At 37.3% G+C, this 19165-nt stretch overlaps 2 protein-coding genes across 2 annotated transcripts; both read left to right on the plus strand.

The window, feature by feature from the left end:
- Positions 1-829: 829 nt before the first annotated feature.
- Positions 830-4467, plus strand: LOC132045812 (uncharacterized). The gene is made up of 3 exons (XM_059436389.1): positions 830-1131; positions 1230-1453; positions 4328-4467. The coding sequence occupies exons 1-3, from the start codon at positions 830-832 to the stop codon at positions 4465-4467; spliced, it is 666 nt and encodes a 221-aa protein (XP_059292372.1).
- A 1103-nt stretch (positions 4468-5570) lies between these two features.
- On the plus strand, positions 5571-18719 carry LOC132045811 (ABC transporter G family member 32). Its single transcript, XM_059436388.1, has 24 exons — positions 5571-6234; positions 7079-7199; positions 7295-7383; positions 7465-7549; positions 7640-7799; positions 7864-7940; positions 8098-8151; positions 8522-8612; positions 8695-8996; positions 9066-9347; positions 9452-9768; positions 9878-10038; positions 10128-10231; positions 10838-10997; positions 11150-11269; positions 11368-11459; positions 11540-11872; positions 11947-12237; positions 16206-16289; positions 16387-16520; positions 16598-16825; positions 17367-17538; positions 17636-17890; positions 18080-18719. The coding sequence occupies exons 1-24, from the start codon at positions 5960-5962 to the stop codon at positions 18350-18352; spliced, it is 4260 nt and encodes a 1419-aa protein (XP_059292371.1). The 5' UTR covers positions 5571-5959; the 3' UTR covers positions 18353-18719.
- The last annotated feature ends 446 nt before the right edge of the window (positions 18720-19165 follow it).

Genomic DNA, 19165 nt, shown 5'->3' on the forward strand with positions numbered 1-19165 from the left:
TTATAGATGTTAAAGGGTGTGTATTTTCGAGATGTTGTTGGTTGATAAAAATTACGTGATTGACTAAAGGTTCAGTGATTTCTATTTTGAAAGGTTTCATGTTGTTTTAAAATTTTTTGAAATGGCAGGTTTTAGTAGCGCGAACGTTAAGGGTTCGCTCGACTCTGAGGAGGGTCGGGTGCCCATCACACCCTAGTAAGGTCGGGGTGTGACATATTCGGTTCATCCGGGATCCACTAAGATGTATAAAGACTTGAAACAACACTATTGGTGGAAGAGCATGAAGGTTGATATTTCTAACTTTGTGGCCAAGTGTTTGAACTGTCAACAAGTGAAGGCTGAACATCTAAGGCGTAGAGGCCTGGCTCAGAATATCAAGATTCCGCAGTGGAAGTGGGAGGAGATCAATATGGATTTCGTTCTGGGTTTACCCCGCACAAAGGGCAAGTTTGATTCGATTTGGGTGATAGTGGATAGGCTCACAAAGTCTGCCCATTTTCTCCCCGTGAAGACGTCATATACTGCGGCGATGTACGCCAAGCTATACCTAAAGAGATAGTTAGATTGCATGGGATTCCGACATCCATCATATCTGACAGAGGTACACAATTCACTGCTCATTTTTGGACATCCTTTCAGGAAGGTTTGGGAACTAGAGTGAAATTGAGCACTGCTTTTCATCTGCAAACTGATGGGCAGGCAGAGAGAACTATTCAGACGATAGAAAGATATGCTGCGAGCCTGTGTGATAGATTTCGGAGGAAGTTGGGATGAACATTTATCCCTTTTGGAATTCGCGTACAACAACAGTTATCAAGCGAGTATTCAGATGGATCCTTATGAGGCTCTTTATAAGAGACGTTGTCGATCTCTAATTGGTTGGTTCGAACCAACTGAAGTAGAATTATTGGGTCTTGACTCAGTTCATGAAGCAATTGAGAAAGTTAATCTTATTGTACAACGACTCAAGACAGCTCAGAGTAGACAGAAGTCTTATACGGATATGAAGCGACGTGAGCTAGAGTTTTCTGTTGGTGACAAGGTGTTCTTGAAAGTGTCACCGATGAATGGAGTAATGCGGTTTGGTAAAAAGGGGAAACTTAGTCCTCGTTTCATTGGCCCTATGAGATTGTTAGGAAAATTAGGGCGGTGTCTTATGAGTTGAAGTTACCATCTGATATGGCCATAATGCATCCGGTGTTTCACATTTCGATGTTGAGGTTGTACAGACCTGATCCTTCCCATGTGTTGAACCCTGAAGAGATTGAATTTTATGAAGGGTTATCTTATGAGGAGGAACCAGTTCAGATTCTAGATCGTCAAGTTAGAAGCTTGAGAACAAAAGATGTAGCTTCAGTTAAAGTGTTGTGGCGGAACTATGACACAGAAGAAGCAACTTGGGAAGCGGAGGAGGATACGAAAAAAAGATATCCTCACTTGTTCCCTACTGCAGGTATGAGATGAATTTTCTAGCTATTCTTACACAAATCCTTTGCATTGTTTGAAACAACTTATGTTTTAGTGAATCCTTATTGGGCTGCGATTCTCATTCGAGGATGAATGATCTTAAGGGGGGGATAATGTAACGCTCCGTAAATTCGAGTTAAGTGTGAAAGTGTCTTGGAGAATCAGACTACACTGTTTTTGGTTAATGTAAAATACGACCCGTATTTTGAAATACAGCCCGTATTCTTTGGGCATATTTCACCCACCTTTCTTGGTTGCTCACTGTTTTGCTATCATAAAATACGGCCAGAGAATACGGCTCGTATTTTGAAATACGGTCCGTATTTCTGGGCGTATTTCACCCATTCCCTAGACTGCTCACCGTTTTGTTAACGTTAAATACGACCAAAGAATACGGTCCGTATTTCGCCCGCCGCCAGCTATGTATATATATCGCGGGTTCAGTTAATTTTATCACTTATTCACATTCTCATAAACCCTAAGGACGAAAATCTTTTCTCCAAGTCGCCAAACATTAAGGTAAGAACATCTTTAACATTATTAATCAATCCTAACATTAAACCCATGATCTTAACATGATTCTTGAATGAAAAACCTAGGGTTTGCAAAGTAATCCTTTTCAAAGTGACTCAAGCTAGGATTTTGGGTGCCCTTCGTTGTAAAAGTAAATTGTTGAGTTACGTAAGGCTTAACTAAGGTATGTTTCCCTTTTAAAATCCTTATTTTGGATGTATGTATTCTTTTCAAAAGTTCTTTATTGAATAGAGGGGTGAACCTCTCATACTTTAAAAACCCTAATTCATGTTTTGATTGTGGTTGGTGTGCGTGAAGGGACAAGCCCACATTAAACCTTGATTGTACTATCCTCTATATTCGCATATGAAATCATAATCGTTTTCTTGTATAAAAGATAGTCAATAAAGATGGCAAGGGATTGGTAATAATGTTTTCATATTGTACTATGACATTGAAATCTTGGTTAAAGAAGTGAAAACATTTTCAAGATGTTCTTTGAAATGATTTATCCTTACGATATGGCATAATGAACTTTAATGCTAATTAATGGTGTGACTACTTTGAGACCAATTGTGAATCAATTTCTATGCTATGAACTTTATTGTTGTGTTTGGCCTAGCTACTCGGGAGGAAGGGTAGCCACTATGGATCCTAGTGTGGTAATTGCCTAGCCATTAGGGAGGAAGAGTGGCCACTACTGGGTTCGCTACCCGGAGTACGGTTTATGTCTAGCTATTCGGGAGGAAGGCTAGCCACCGAGAATTACATATTCCGGTGTGGTGTGTTGTGATTAGGGAACCTCTACAGTCATCCCTTCGATGTGATTGATTCTTGAGCCTCTATTGGCATATGTGATATTCTTATTCTCTCATGGAACTGTTGTTGACAATCGTGATCAATTTGAAAGGCATAATTGAAAGTTGTAACTTGACAAGAGGCTTTATAATCGATTTTGATAATTCTTATTGAGATACACAAGTTGAATAACTGTTTTTATATTGATTTCACATGGGTTTCAGAACTGATTTCTTTAAGTATTATTGTACTCTATTTTCGTATTACTTGTTGTCCCCGAGGCACTCACTGAGTACGAAGTACTCAGGCATACCATTGTTGTTTTTTATGGTATGTTAGGTAATGGAGAAGAGCAGGCTCTTGATACTTCGGGCGCTTAGGAAGGACTTATTATTGCTGCTGACTTGGCCAGCCCACATGTTCATTCGTGGGATACCCTCATTATATTTATTCATTATTTTAGCATTTTGGCAGGCTGCGTCCCGATGTGTTAGAAAATCATTCTTTATCTTAGAAGCTCCATAGCATACATTCTTGTGGGTAGTTTTCGAGTTGTTTAACTCTTGGGCATGTGATACGTTTGATTAAGTTTTATAATATTAAAGACTTCCGCTAATTTAATTCACATTTCGTGGGAATTTATCTTATAAACTGTTGGAGGTGATTATTGAACCTGGCAGGTTCAAGTGTTATTATTGCATCTTTTAGGTTCTTCCGATATTGTTCATGACGTCGGATGCCGGTCACGTCTAGGGTGGGTTTTGGGGCGTGACACCTCAGTGGTTCATATTTTTGTGTATCATTTTGGCAGCCTTGTGTGCTTACTTATATGGGTATAGTTGATGACGATTATATAGACAACTTATACCTTTTGGACTCGTGTCTCTTACATATTATAATATTTATGAGTTATCTTTGTGGTCCACCTAGATATGGTTATGAGATATCTGTTAAGAGGTGCTCGATAGGTTAGCTCTGGGAGCCCGTCATAGCCTTCTGGTTGGGTCGTGACAACTGGTCTTTAATTTTTGCCCCTCAGATTGTTGGTCTTTAATTTTTACCTTTCGCCTAATACCCTAAGGTTCCGGGTTCGAACCTTGGCTCAGCTAAAAAAAAAAAAAATCGCAACACAGAGGTTTATAGCAAAATTAGACCTATTCAGGCGTTTAAGTTTGCCTTAAAGCAAACTTTTACCCAAAATTAGGCCTTAAGGCAAACCTCTGTCTTAAGAAAGTTAGGCCTATTCGGGTAAAGTTAGACTTAGTCCTTAACTTTGGCCGAATAGGTCTAACTTGCTATAAACTTCTGTCTTGCGATTTTTTTTTAAATATTTGACTGAGCGGGGGTTCGAACCCGGGCGAAGGACAAAAATTAAAGATTTGAAATTTGAGGGGCAAAAATTAAAGACCAGTGCCTTTGAAAGGCATTCCGCACAAAAAAAATGATTAACAGTAATATTCAATCCATTGGAAGGAGATTAGTAAATAGTTTAACCAGTAAACATTACACAGTCTGTTTCTACAAGATTTAAAGTTCACAACAAATGCAGCTCATCATGGAAGATCAGAAAATTTGAGGATTTGCTATGAACCACAAGCATATCAGGATCAACAGGCTTCTACAGGCTCTGAAGGCTCTCTATGGCTGAGAAATGCGACATCTTTTTGCTTGAAAAAATTCAGTGGTTAAGAATTCATAGCATCTGTGAGAATTTTAGGTGTCTGATTATGAATTCAAAACCAAAGCTGAAGAACTCTTGTAGTAATAGGCTATAGGGAATAGAAGTGCGTATTTTACATTTCTGTACTATTCTTTCTGTAATAGAGTATTTCATTCTAATAATATCCCTCTAGCATATGGCTAGATGGTTTTGATTTAAAAAAATTCAAATAAAACACTCGCTTCTCTCCTTTACAAAACGTGTAACCAAACACAACTCCATCTTCAACTCCAACTTCATAAATTTCAAATAAAATGAAAAATATTGAAATCTATGGCCAAACGCTTACTTAGAATTTTTTAAAAGTTCTCAAAATCTAACTTTAGAAAGAAAAAGAATATCAAGTTAAAACCCGTTCGGATGGGCTTATAACTTATGACTTATAAGCCAAAAGTTATAAGTTACTATTTTATTTTTATTATTTTAGCTTAAAAACAAATACTTATTTATTTATCGTACCCAAACACTACAAAAATATTTAATAGTAATTTTGACTTAAAAAACACCTAAAATAATACTGCCTCTGTTCCAAATAGATTGTCCTCTTTTGGCTTGACACAAAGTTTAAGAAATAAAGGAAGACTTTTGAAATGTGTGGTCCAAAATAAATTTTAGATATTTGTGTGGCTATAAATCAGCTCATAAAATTAAATTATTTCTAAATATAGAAAGAAAATAAATTTTTTGGGATAAATTAAAAAATAAGGAAGGACAATCTTTTTGAGACATAGGGATAATCCAAACAGGCTTTTAATCAAAAGCCAGCCGAAAAGTAAATGGAACTTTAAAAAAGCAGGCAAACTTCCCAACGGTTACAATTCAAATCACCGCCTTTGAATACCTACTCGCTCATCATCACATGGGATGAAATCACTAAGTCACTATTACACGTGGTTCGCCCAATACAGCGAGTACTAACAAAATAAATTCGTTGAGAGTGGGTGTGAAATGATTCTTTGAGCCCCGCCATCGTTTTCTGTCCTTCCCGGGACATTAAATGATACTATCTACTCTGTTTCTCAATTAGCACTATAACAATAATTTCAGAAACAGACAAAAATGACCATATTTTTCAAGAGGAAAATGAGATCAGAAGAACTTTAGAGTAATCCGGTTAAACTTTGAAGGCAATGACTAGACTACAAAAATATTTTGTAATAAAAAGAAATGGAAGAAACGACCAAAACAGTTGAGTGCTAAAACTTTGCTAAACAGAAGTAGACAGAAAATATTCATAAACAAACGCAGAAATAAAGGGTTGACGGGACCCCACGGGTGTTGAAGTGGAGAGAGATAAGATAGCTAGCCATAAATGCATAGCTCAACTAACTTAGTAACTAGTTCACAAATTTAGGTGTGTGAATGTATTGGCACACAAATTTAAGGCTCCAACGAAAATGCAGACCTCACAGTAATCACTAATCGATGACTAAGTTATCCTAATAGCTCTATAGTCTTACAATGTGGGGCTCGGCGGAGAATGTGTCGGTGCGGTCGGCGTCATTTAGGGACGATGGTGACGATGAGGAGGCGTTACGGTGGGCTGCTTTGGAGAGGCTACCAACATACAACCGTGTAAGAAGAGGGATCTTCAGGAACATTGTTGGGGAATCATGGGAGGTCGATGTCCATAACCTCCAAAATGATGAACGCAAAGTTGTCTTGGATCGTCTGGTCAAGTCCGTTGATGATGATTGGGACAAGTTCTTTAATCGCATGAGGCTTCGTTTCCAGAGGTTCTCTCTTTTTTTCTTTTTTTTTCTTTTCTTTTTTCTGTTGATATTCGTGCATTCAATGTTTGATTCAAATTACATAAATCCATATAAAAGATTTTTAGCAAAATTGATTAACAAGTGTACTCATTGTGTCTAAATTCTTAATCTGCCCCTAGTTAAACTGAGAAAGTTAAGCTGCCCCCTACTATACATTTCAATACTTATGTTTCTTCACAATAAGTTCCTTGTTTTTCTCTATTTCCATAATCTCTTCAAAAGAGCTGGAAAAACTGTAATATACTACTCCCCCAATCCCAATTTATGTGGCACCATTTCCTTTTTAGTCTATCACAAAAAGAACGTATTAAGAAATAATTTAACTTTATGAGATAATTTACAGACATACAAAAATAAAAATACCTGAGGCTACTTTAGATCACAAATTTCAAAAGTCTTTCTTTCTTTCTTAAAACTCCGTGCCAAGTCAAATGGTGCCGGTGCCACGTAAATTGACGGATGGAGACTTGTTTATTAACCCGAGTAAGTTCTCTTACCTGGGGGGCAATACACTTCTTGCATTTGGTTCTAGTATGGACAAGCCCTGACATGCTTAATTCCTTATAAGCAACTTGCTAATTTTAAATGTTTTGATCGGATTGGTTCATAATGTGAAATAGAATGCACTCTTATATATTATTCTGCATAAAAATTTCGATTTACTTATGCTTTAATTAATACTTGAACAGTTGCTGTGGTCCATGAAATGTTAATATCATCATAAGTATTTGCTAGAATTTCTGTGTTATTCTGTTGTCACTAGTTATTGGCAGTGAGCGTTTACATTATTTTACTCTTTCAAGTGCAGAGTTGATTTGGAGTTCCCAAAAATAGAAGTAAGATTTCAGCATTTGACAGTTGAAGCTTATGTGCATCTTGGCAGTCGAGCACTGCCAACTATTTCAAATTTTGTCTTCAACATGACTGAGGTATTCCCCATCTCATCAATTATTACATTAGAGTAACACTTGATACTTTTGGCATCTAAAATCTCTCCTGTCTCTGTATCACGAGCACATGTTAGGCTTTCTTAAGGCAGTTAAAAATATATTCTGGCAACAGAACAAGGGTGACAATTTTAGATGACATTAGTGGGGTAATCCGACCTTCCAGGTATGAATCAATCATGAACTCCTGAGTAAATCAATCTGGTGAGAGTATGATTACCTAAAGCATTATAATGTTAATTTCTAGATTAACGCTCTTATTGGGTCCTCCAAGCTCTGGAAAAACCACATTGTTATTGGCACTTGCTGGACGCCTCAAATCTGACTTGCAGGTACTGTCATATCTGATTCTTTTCATAATTTGGAGGCAACATCATCTGCGATTTTTATAATATTATACTGAGACATTGATCAATTTGAAGATGTCAGGGAATATTACTTACAATGGACATGGTTTGAAGGAGTTTGTTCCCCAAAGGACATCAGCTTATGTCAGTCAACAAGATTGGCATATAGCAGAGATGACTGTCAGGGAGACGCTGGGCTTCTCAGCACGTTGCCAGGGTGTTGGATCAAAATATGGTAAAGCTGTATGAGAGTCTTCCAGTTTTTCTTACCTAAGCTGAACTGTTGAATTTTGCTACAGATATGCTTTTGGAACTTTCAAGAAGAGAAAAGATGGCAGGAATAAAACCTGATGAAGATCTTGACCTATTCATGAAGGTAATTTAGTGTGATTTCAATGCAGATGTCGATGAGGAGTGCTAGTTTTACTTGATATAAAAAAACTGTGATTTGCTTGATGCTTTTCTCTTACTACATTTATTATTCTTCTTAACAATTGATTACAATTCATTCATGATATGTATTCTCATTATAGGCATTAGCTTTGGAGGGGAACGATGCTGGACTTGTTGTTGAGTACATACTAAAGGTATTTTGTAAATTCTGGCTTCGATTCATGTGGCAGTTTGATATGGCATAGATTGTACTAGTGGATTAACATTGAGAATTCATCTATAATACCGACTCTGCATATTTGTTTGTATACCAAACATCAATATGGATCACTCTGTTCTCCCGTTCTTGTTGCTAAACTCGTAAAAGTCACTAGTAGTGCTAGGATGTAACGAGGACTAATTTAATGTAATATATACTTGGACAGTGTTTCTTTTTCCTGATTATGCTATTGGCCTTGCTACAAGAAGCACAACAAATTCATGTTACGAGTGCATAATATGTGGATGTTTTTGTTGAGTAATTTAACTTTCCGCTGCTGAAGCACTAACATTTCTCTAACAAAGATTCTAGGTTTAGACAATTGTGCGGACACCTTGGTGGGGGATGAAATGCTCAAGGGGATCTCGGGAGGCCAGAAAAAACGGCTCACCACAGGTGGATGGATTAATTTTTTTCCTTTGGATTGTGAAGCGATCAATAGTACTAAGAATACTCATGCATTGGATGGTTCTTATAGGTGAATTATTGGTGGGTCCATCAAGAGTGCTCTTCATGGATGAAATCTCAACAGGACTTGATAGTTCCACGACATACCAAATTATTAAATATCTTAGACATTCAACGCATGCACTCGATGGAACTACTGTTATTTCTCTTCTTCAGCCTGCTCCAGAGACGTACGAGTTATTTGATGATATTATACTTTTGTCTGAAGGCCAGATTGTGTACCAGGGACCTCGCGAAGATGTCCTTGATTTTTTTGAATTTATGGGATTTCATTGTCCGGAGAGGAAGAATGTCGCAGATTTCCTTCAAGAAGTAAGTGTGTAGCTCTGCATTGTTAATAAATTCTTTGGCGTCTAAGTTATATGTTTTTTTCTCCTATAGGTTGTCTCTATAAAGGACCAAGAACAGTACTGGGCTGTTTCTCGTCGCCCTTACCATTACATACCAGTTACAAAGTTTGCTGAAGCTTTTCGATCATACCGCACTGGGCAGAATTTATCTGAAGAGCTAAATATTCCTTTCGATAAACGCTACAACCATCCTGCAGCCTTGTCAATTTCTAAATATGGAGCGAAGAGAACAGAACTTCTTAAAACCGGCTTTGACTGGCAGCTGTTGCTCATGAAAAGGAATTCATTTATCTACATTTTCAAATTTCTTCAGGTAGAGCTAGCATGAGTATTTTGATGAAGTACACCAAAAAATAGGATCAAAATTTTAAGAACTAAAACTTCCTTTGTTCTTACGTTCTCTATGTTGGTTTTCAGCTCTTCTTGGTTTCTTTGATCACCATGAGTGTTTTCTTCCGCACAACTCTGCATCACAATACAATTGATGATGGAGGCCTATATCTTGGACAACTGTATTTTTCCATGGTTATTATTCTTTTCAATGGTTTCACGGAGGTCTCAATGCTTATTGTCAAGCTTCCAGTCATTTACAAGCATAGAGACTTGCATTTCTATCCATGCTGGGTCTATACACTCCCTTCTTGGGTATTGAGCATTCCAACTTCCTTAATAGAATCTGGTTTATGGGTAGCAGTGACATATTATGTTGTTGGATTTGATCCAAGTGTTGCACGGTAAAGTATAAACTTTTAGATTCACATTTATCTTTGTCTGGATTCTACACCCAGTATCTTTGTTTTGTTCTCTGTCTTTTTCTTTTGATTTTTTTCCTTCACTGTGCAGATTCCTTAAACAAATTTTACTATTCTTTTTTCTGCATCAAATGTCTCTTGCTCTTTTTCGTCTAATGGGAGCCTTGGGCCGAAATATGATTGTTGCAAACACTTTTGGATCTTTTGCCATGTTGATTGTCATGGCTCTTGGGGGATATATTATTTCAAGAGGTGAAACTAAATCCTCGTATGCTTTAATTATTGCCTCGTTAAGCTCCACGATAGGTTGATGATTCATTTCCTTTTTTCTGTTCTGACAGATAGAATACCAAGATGGTGGATCTGGGGTTTTTGGATTTCTCCCCTGATGTATGCTCAAGATGCAGCTTCGGTGAATGAATTTCTTGGCCACGCATGGGACAAGGTGGTCTTTTATGATGTCAAGTATCTTAAATTGGTCGTCAGTTTGCATAACTTAATTTACTTTTCTTGACATAACTGTAAAAAGGCAAGAATATGTAGTGTACATAAGGTAAACTTAGAGCTAACTTTTGGTTTGAATTCTTACTAATGTCTGCATATTTCATTTTACACGTAGTAAACATAGACAAAACAAAGAAAAGGGAAAGAACAGAATGAAGTTGAAGGCCTGAGGTCCTCATGGTTTCAGTAGTGGACTAGTGGTTGTAACCTCCCGGATCTCAGTTGAAATCTAAGAATAAATAGAACCTTGCTATTCATATTTACATGTTGTCTTTCCTTCTTCGAAGAAATTATCCATGTCAGTTCCAAAAAACGAAACACTATGAAATGATTGCATCAAAGAATGAATCTTGTGGCATGCATGGAAGAACTGAGCTGTAATGTTTTGATGAACATGGAAAACATCACAAACTTGTTAGTGAGGCATTGCCATTTCAACTGTTTGGCCATCCTCCAATCCATGTCATTTAACATCACATCCACTTTTTTCTAATAAGTACTTTAATAAATAAGAAAACACTTACCAACTTTTCCCTTATGCATCCAGAGAGCAAGCACGAACTCTGATTTGCGACTAGGTGAAGCTTTATTGAAGTCACGCAGTTTATTCCCCCAGAGCTATTGGTACTGGATTGGTGTCTGTGCTTTGCTTGGATATACGATTCTATTCAACATGTTATTCACATTCTTCCTGGCCTACCTTGACCGTAAGACCCTTATCCTATAAGCTATATGTGATTCTCTGAACTTATCATTTGAATCAGCAAATGGAAATAGAAAAAACTGGAGATAAAACAGCATGTTGCAAGGTAATAACAAAAATCAATTCTGTATTATTGCTCCTTCTACATTTCTTCAGCTCTTGTAAAGCGTCAAGCTGTGGTTTCTAAGGAAGAGCTTCAAGATAGAGGCAGGACTAAGAAAGAAGAACCGGCTGTCATTCAGCTAAGAGAGTATTTGAAGCATTCTGGCTCACTTAGTAAGAAGATTTAGGCGTGTTGCATTGTAGGAAATTTGATAATTTTCAGCTCAACCTTTTCATCATATTTAATGAGATTTCCACTCAATACTATTCAGGACAAAGTTTCAAGAACAGAGGCCTCGTTCTACCTTTTCAGCCACTTTCCATGACTTTCAAGGATATCAATTATTATGTCGATGTTCCACTGGTACATACCTCAACCTCTTCTTTCCATCTTTCTCTTTGCATCATTCTATATCTAAGAAACACAGATGAATGTTACTTCAGGAACTGAAGCAACAAGGCATGGCAGAAGACCGGCTGCAGTTGTTGGTTAATATTACTGGAGCATTTAGGCCTGGGGTGCTCACTGCACTGGTGGGAGTTAGTGGTGCTGGAAAAACCACCCTCATGGATGTATTAGCCGGTAGAAAAACTGGTGGTACTATAGAAGGGAGCATCCACATATCGGGTTACCCAAAAAAGCAAGAAACCTTTGCTAGAATATCTGGTTACTGTGAGCAGAATGATATCCACTCCCCTTGCTTGACCATTATTGAATCACTATTATTCTCTTCTTGGCTACGTTTGCCACCAGAGGTTGACCTAGAGACACAAAAGGTAACACCTTGGAATTTATTTTGATACTTCCTGTTTCGGACCCAAATAACTTTTAAGGAGGATATTGGTTTCAGGCATTTGTTGAGGAGGTAATGGAGCTTGTGGAGCTGAGTCCACTAAGAGGAGCTTTGGTTGGTTTGCCTGGAGTTGATGGACTGTCAACAGAGCAAAGGAAACGGCTAACAATTGCTGTTGAACTAGTAGCCAACCCTTCTATAGTGTTCATGGATGAGCCTACATCTGGATTGGATGCAAGAGCTGCAGCCATTGTAATGAGGACTGTACGGAACATTGTGAACACCGGCCGAACAATTGTTTGTACAATCCATCAGCCCAGCATTGACATTTTTGAATCATTTGATGAGGTACTTCTTTTCTAGTATAAAATGGATTTTTTTATAAAATGGTTTTTTTTTTCTCTTTTAGATGCGTTGCACAAGCTGCCTGAGTACACATCTGCTACGACCCACATTTGGCACTTAGGCCGTGACAGGACACCAACAAGTCACTACCCTCGCTAGGCAAACCCTCTAACTAACATGATCATAATGGTGAATTAAATACAACAGAAGTACTATGATAGTCTAAATTAATGGAAATGCTGAAAGAAGTTCAATATCTGATATCACGCGGAAACCCCTAATACCCAAAGGAAAGAGGCCAAGTCATGGAGCTGCAGTATCTGAGTACAAAGTATGAGACACAGCTCGAAATAAAAACAATACTGAATAAATAAAAGATAGTGACTGACTAGTGACAGCTCACCTCAGCTCTGAACAAATCATTTTTTTTTCATAATCTAATTCGACACACCTTTTTGGCTCCTTTATTTTTGTTCTTTATATTTTTTTCACTATATCAATAAAAAAGATAACCATATAGTACATCTTTTATTTATTTTTACTTGTTGCTATATCAAATATCATAAAATAACTCATTCTACCATATAGTATACTAAATCAATAGCAGTTGAAGTACACTGTTGCAGTACTCATGGTATATATCATATACTGACAGGGTATCATAGAGGACTGACCCACATGATGCATCATATACTGAAATGATATCATAGAGGACTGATCTCTATGATACGCACATGGTATATCATATACTGACAGGGCATCATAGAGACTGGTTCATTTCTTAAAACAAAAAAATATTTCTCAGTCCTCTATGGTACCCACATGGTGTCTCATATACCGACAGGGTATCATAAAGGACTGATCATTCCTTAAAAAAAAAAAAAACTATTTAGTCTTCTATGATACCTACATGTTATATATCATATACTGACAGGGTATCATAAAGGACATGTTGCTTCCTTTAAAAGAAAAAAGAACTTATAAAAAAAAAAAATACAAAAAATAGATAGTAAGCTTAATTTATGGACTGAATGTCACAGGTCAACTACTGGACAGCCCTCTCTGGGCCCTGCACCAAAATAACAAATGTGAGTAGTAAGACCCAGCAAGTTCATATTCCCACGCTCTCAGCTTACCCATGGACAAGACTTTAGAAAACTGCTACTCGTGAATAACTAACACTCGAAGCATAACAGGTTTAAAATCATATTCAGGTATGCAGATAAGAATAAAAATCATAGACATAATTATATTTTTCTTTCCTTTAAAAAAAAAAAAATCATAAACATAATCACACAGGATAATCATGATGCTCCTATTCCTAAAGCTGCTAGAACTGCTATGGGGCATAAGCTGCCTGTCTGACCCGCCTTGTGTTGTGCATTAACCACACCTCTTACCCGGTCCTATCTCAATCTACTAACTGGCCTTATGATATAGGGGTTCCCAGGTTGTGTGCGCTAATGACTGTGTGATAATGCATGCTAAACAACCATCACAAAGTAACTTTTAACTGCTGAAAGTATCAATAATACATAGATACATATCTTGGGACCCTCATTGTCTATGTGTTATACTTTAAAGCTGGATAACCTAGTTCATGCTTGCCGGACACAAGAACTAGATAGTTTAGACTGTACATAAATAACACATATGCCATGCTTCCTATGAAAAATAAGCAAACTAAGAGTTCAAGTCCTCACTTGCCTTATATCTCGGTAGGCTAACCTTTCGTAAAATGCCCAGCTCTGCTCAGACTATCTCTAATGACCTCAATCTATTCAAAATCATTAACGACGGGTCCAAATAGCCTAGGAGAACTAGTCTCATAATTTTAGGACACCTTGGGGTCAAAGTCAATTCTTGGTCAACTCAAACCACCCCTCGAGCCGACAGGTCAAAATTCAAAATTAATTACACGGACGCGTTACCCATTAGCGATGGAGTCCAAATCTATTATCAAAATCTCATTGGATGTCAATTTCTAGTCTAATCATCAATTTTTCATTTCTAGGTATAGGTCAATACCCAATTTTAGCCTCTTAACTCATGATTTAGCGGTTTGAATCATGTACAAATCGAGTATAAGAGTGTCAGCAATTCATATCTTAGATTCTAAGTCAAAACTTTCCTCTTTTGGATTCAGTGCTCGAGTTCCAAATCACAAAATTTGCCAAAATTGGGGGTTGAAATCATGTTTCTGCTTCTTATATGCTTCAGTGCCTTGAGTGCTGTCGTGCTTCTTAAGCTCAATTGCGCTGCCTGCTGATTTTTGTCAACGTTATGGAAGATATTTTTCTTCAGTGCTACCGGCACAAGTGCGCGATCACACTGCCTTAATTTTCCTTCAGCACTATCGGCACAAGTGCTCTATCATGCAGGCACAAGACACCAAAAATGCAGCAACTCTAACTAAGTTGCAAATATTCCCGAAACCACTTCGAAGCCTTGGGTCAATCCCAAGCCATTCCCGCAAGTCCAATGTAGTACTATGAACTCATACACATGCTCAAAACTCAATTTACGACACAAATATTAAAAAACAAGTGTTAGGATATTTTTATTTTTTCATGATCCCAACATGTCTGAAATTAACCTCATTCCCTAGCTCTCAACCCCAACCATCCCAACAATTCTCAGATGGTAATGTTGACCTGTAAAAAGTCTTGAAATACATTTTTAAACTTAAACCCTCAAAAACAGGGGTTGGATTGTTACAGCATCCTTATTCCATGATAACTGATGCCCCATTCTTGTGAATATGGTAGCAATAGTATCTCTTATAGCTACTTTGAGCACACTTTACCTATGTCTTCAAAAATTCGTAGCAGAATAAGAGTTTTCTTGACTTCGAATGAAGATTTGCTTTTAGCTTGTGACATCCTCCCAATTAGTAATTGTATGGTATTCAGCACTGACCTATATCATAGAGAAAGATAAGTAGGCCATTTAGGACTAGCTAAATAAGATAGCTATTCAATAGTTCCCTGAGATAAGCTCAATAGGCAGGGTGAGTGGGTTGGTGTCAAATATATTAATCTAGTCACCCTTGTGAGTCACTTCCAAATTGACCGAGTGTGCCAAGTTTATCATTTTGGATCATGGTGTGTCTTCGCTGCTTCTTGAAACTTAGAGTCTTTTCCATGTGGAGATCCCAAACAAAGAGACTCTGGCTCAGATATAGACTTCCCACGTGTGGACGTCAACGACTGAATCATCAGCAGATACAACATTGGGCTGAATTAGCCATGAGCAGTTACTTTCTGTATTAAGGAATCATCAGCAGATACAACATTGGGCCGAATTAGCCATGAGCACTTACTTTCTGTATTAAGTGAGTGTAGCAAGAAATTTTGAACAGTTCCAATGAGTACCGAAAAAACTATTTGCTAGAAGTTACTGAGAGAAACCAGGAGTCCTAGGTGCTGCTTTATTGATGATAAGTTTGGTCTTGTGTTACTGGAAAAGAAAAACAGGAAAATGTGTTCAATAAGTACAGAAGAGTAGCCTCAGCTTGACAAAAGAAAAAGGTAGTATAGGTTTGTCATTACGACTAACGAAAGAAATAACTAAGAGGACTTAAAACCTGTAGGCAGAAGAGAAGAAAAGAGGTATAGAAACTGTACGTGTTCATTACAACTAAAGGCAGTCGAGGAGTTCATTACGACTACAGGAAGAAATAGCCAAAGAGGGATAGTAACCAGTAGAGAGATGAGAAGAAAAGAGCCATCCACCATTTATAGGGGATCAACACAACAAAATCAAACCTGAAATCATATATATTTTCTTGTTGAAAGCTTGCACAGCATATAGAAGTACAAAATGACAGACTGAATATAAGATGTTTAACTCCTTATTCTCATTATACTATACAATCAAGGAGCATCAGTCCATTGTATAGAATATAGTAGACAAATGTATTGTTGCTTGCTTCTGATTATTTTTTGTATTGATCTCCTCTGTAATGGCAGCTTTTGTTTATGAAGCGCGGAGGAGAGCTCATTTATGCAGGACCTCTTGGTCCTAAATCATGCAAGTTAATTGAGTATTTTGAGGTTATATACTTGCACACATTTGTTTCCATTAGGTGCATTGCTCATTTCTTGATATATAATCATCTAAAAGCAGGTACTCCTTATACTTCTTGTGTAGGCAATAGAAGGGGTACCCAAAATAAGACCTGGATATAACCCTGCCACGTGGATGTTGGAGGTGACTTCGTCAGTAGAGGAAAATAGACTTGGTGTTGATTTTGCAGAAATTTACCAAAGATCAAATCTTTTTCAGTACGTACAATTTTCTCATCTCTAACTTACTCTATGTTCTTTTCCTTAATGTTTTACTTCTTTTCTTGCGCTTCCAGATATAATCAAGTCTTGGTTAAAAGGCTAAGCAGGTCATCTGGGGATTCAAAAGATTTGAATTTCCCTGCTAAGTACTGTCAGTCCTACTTCAATCAGTTCCTGGCTTGCCTTTGGAAGCAAAATCTCTCGTATTGGCGCAACCCACAATATACTGCTGTTCGCTTCTTCTACACGCTCATCATATCTTTGATGCTGGGGACAATTTGTTGGAGATTCGGTTCAAAAAGGTTTCTTTTTTACACTAACTGTAACCTGAATTTTGTCCTTTATAATATTCTACTGTGCCTTTACGTCAATTTCTGTGGTATTAACTACTATATTGGCCTTGGTTTCCTTATATAGAGTGAAAGGAAAGCAAGAAAGGAAAAATTTGATGATAATTGGAATCAACTAACACATTTGTCCATTCATTTTTCTGACTGACTATTTGTGATGCTAATGTCAACAACTAACACTTTATATTAATGTTTGACAGAGTTCTTGAGTTGCACCTTTGTGTTAACTTGCTCCTGTGTTCCTGGTAAAAAAAGTTTTAGGTGATTGAAAGTAAACATTGTTCCTACCTTGCAATTGACACAAGCGGAAGTGAAATACGAAATTTAGTTGGCTTCTTTCTTTTGGCAAACAACTAACATTTCATTCACTCCTGCAAGCAGTGGAGGGGGCTTCAGTCTTATTGCAATACTTACAGTCCTTTGTCCCTATCATATTGTTCTTAACTGGTGATATGTTACTGTACCTTAGCTTCTTCAATTGGTAACAAAACAGGGACTCGCAGCAGGATTTATTCAATGCTATGGGATCCATGTATATTGCAGTGTTGTTCATTGGAATTACAAATGGCACTGCTGTCCAACCAGTTGTTTCTGTCGAAAGATTTGTTTCGTACCGAGAGAGAGCTGCAGGGATGTACTCAGCTTTACCATTTGCATTCGCTCAGGTCTGATCTAAAGATTTACCACTATGTCTGTTTCCTTGACAGTTAAAAACTTGTTGATCTTTGGTATTCTTAACACTGCTCCACTTATTCTATGCAGGTTGCTATTGAGCTCCCTTACGTGTTTTCACAGGCACTAATATACAGCACTATATTCTATTCAATGGCAGCTTTTGAGTGGATTGCTTCTAAAATTTTATGGTACATATTGTTTATGTACTTCACTATGTTGTACTTCACCTTTTATGGGATGATGACAACTGCAGTCACGCCCAACCACAATGTGGCTGCCATTATTGCTGCTCCTTTTTACATGCTCTGGAACCTTTTCAGTGGTTTCATGGTACCTCACAAGGTAATGAACTAACATTCTTCTCTGACTCGGACATGCCATTTTCCATGAATAGCTCTTCATGACTAATTGCTGACCAGCTACGAATTAATTGCTGCTAAATTTGAAATGTGATGGCATTGGAGGTCCTTTGCCATAACTTAGTTTTCTCTTTTGTTTCTAATAGCATCTTCCACTATTCTTTTGAAACAGAGGATCCCGATATGGTGGAGATGGTACTACTGGGCAAATCCTGTAGCTTGGACTTTATATGGCCTTGTCGCATCCCAGTATGCTGACGATAATAGACTTGTGAAACTATCAGATGGCATTCAGTCACTCCCAATAAACCTTTTGGTCAAGAATGTGTTTGGATATAGGCATGATTTCATTGGGGTTGCTGGTTTTATGGTAGTTAGCTTTAGCGTGCTGTTCACAGTGATTTTTGCGTATGCAATAAAATATTTCAACTTCCAAAAGAGGTAACTCACACTGCTGCAACTTCACTGCAATTTTTGGAGGTTCATGAGCCCGATAGGCAATTGAGCCACATGAAGTGAATGCGGACACTTGGAATGAGTTTTATATGTGGAATGAAGATGATACCAGGCAAATTATCAGTCTATAATGGACAAGGTGATTTGGCGAATAATGTTCCTCGGATTATTCTTTTATACATACGGTAGGCAAGATGTAATCAACTGCATCCTCAGTAAAAAGTTTGAGTTTCTCCTCCCTTTGTCATTCCATTTTGGAAGAATTAAGTTGTATAGAATATGATCTCTAGTGAGCAAATTGTCGCTAAACTTGATGGAGTGTTCAAGTTTATTAAATTGACCTAAATTTCACGAAAGTTTTTAGGCAGTGTTTGGAAATCACAATGTGGGTAATAATTACATTGCGTAGCAACTACACAATATAATCATATTATCCTAAAAGTGGGAACAAAATGAGTCAAAAGTTGATTTACAAATCATTCATATTAATTAATCTATCTATCTTCTATATTATATTAAAAGCATGAACTCTCTAACTTGAAAGTTAAATTACTTAAATGCCCTTCTTAAAAATGTAATTATCATATTTATAATTTAAAAAAAAAAAAAAACTGTGGTGCGAAAAACACCACAACCCGAACATATGCGTTCTTCCAAGATTAACAAATTTGACTTTAAACTGTTTGGCGTGGCTGTAAATCATTGTGTTTAAACTTACATGCCAAACATCTCACGCACATGTAATTTGGAAAAAGAAAACATAATACAGTACTTGTAAGTTTTTCAATACTTGTAAGTTTTA

Source organism: Lycium ferocissimum, unplaced genomic scaffold, assembly GCF_029784015.1.
Source record: "Lycium ferocissimum isolate CSIRO_LF1 unplaced genomic scaffold, AGI_CSIRO_Lferr_CH_V1 ctg8048, whole genome shotgun sequence".
Lineage (NCBI taxonomy): Eukaryota > Viridiplantae > Streptophyta > Magnoliopsida > Solanales > Solanaceae > Lycium > Lycium ferocissimum.

Coding starts and splice junctions, on each gene's coding strand:
- LOC132045812 (XM_059436389.1), top strand. CDS start 830: ATGGATCCTTATGAGGCTCTTTATAAGAGACGTTGTCGATCTCTAATT. Junction 1,132..1,229: donor TTCATTGGCCCTATGAGATT/GTTAGGAAAATT, acceptor GAGGTTGTACAG/ACCTGATCCTTCCCATGTGT. Junction 1,454..4,327: donor TCACTTGTTCCCTACTGCAG/GTATGAGATGAA, acceptor CAACAAATGCAG/CTCATCATGGAAGATCAGAA.
- LOC132045811 (XM_059436388.1), top strand. CDS start 5,960: ATGTGGGGCTCGGCGGAGAATGTGTCGGTGCGGTCGGCGTCATTTAGG. Junction 6,235..7,078: donor ATGAGGCTTCGTTTCCAGAG/GTTCTCTCTTTT, acceptor TTTCAAGTGCAG/AGTTGATTTGGAGTTCCCAA. Junction 10,232..10,837: donor TTGGCCACGCATGGGACAAG/GTGGTCTTTTAT, acceptor TTATGCATCCAG/AGAGCAAGCACGAACTCTGA.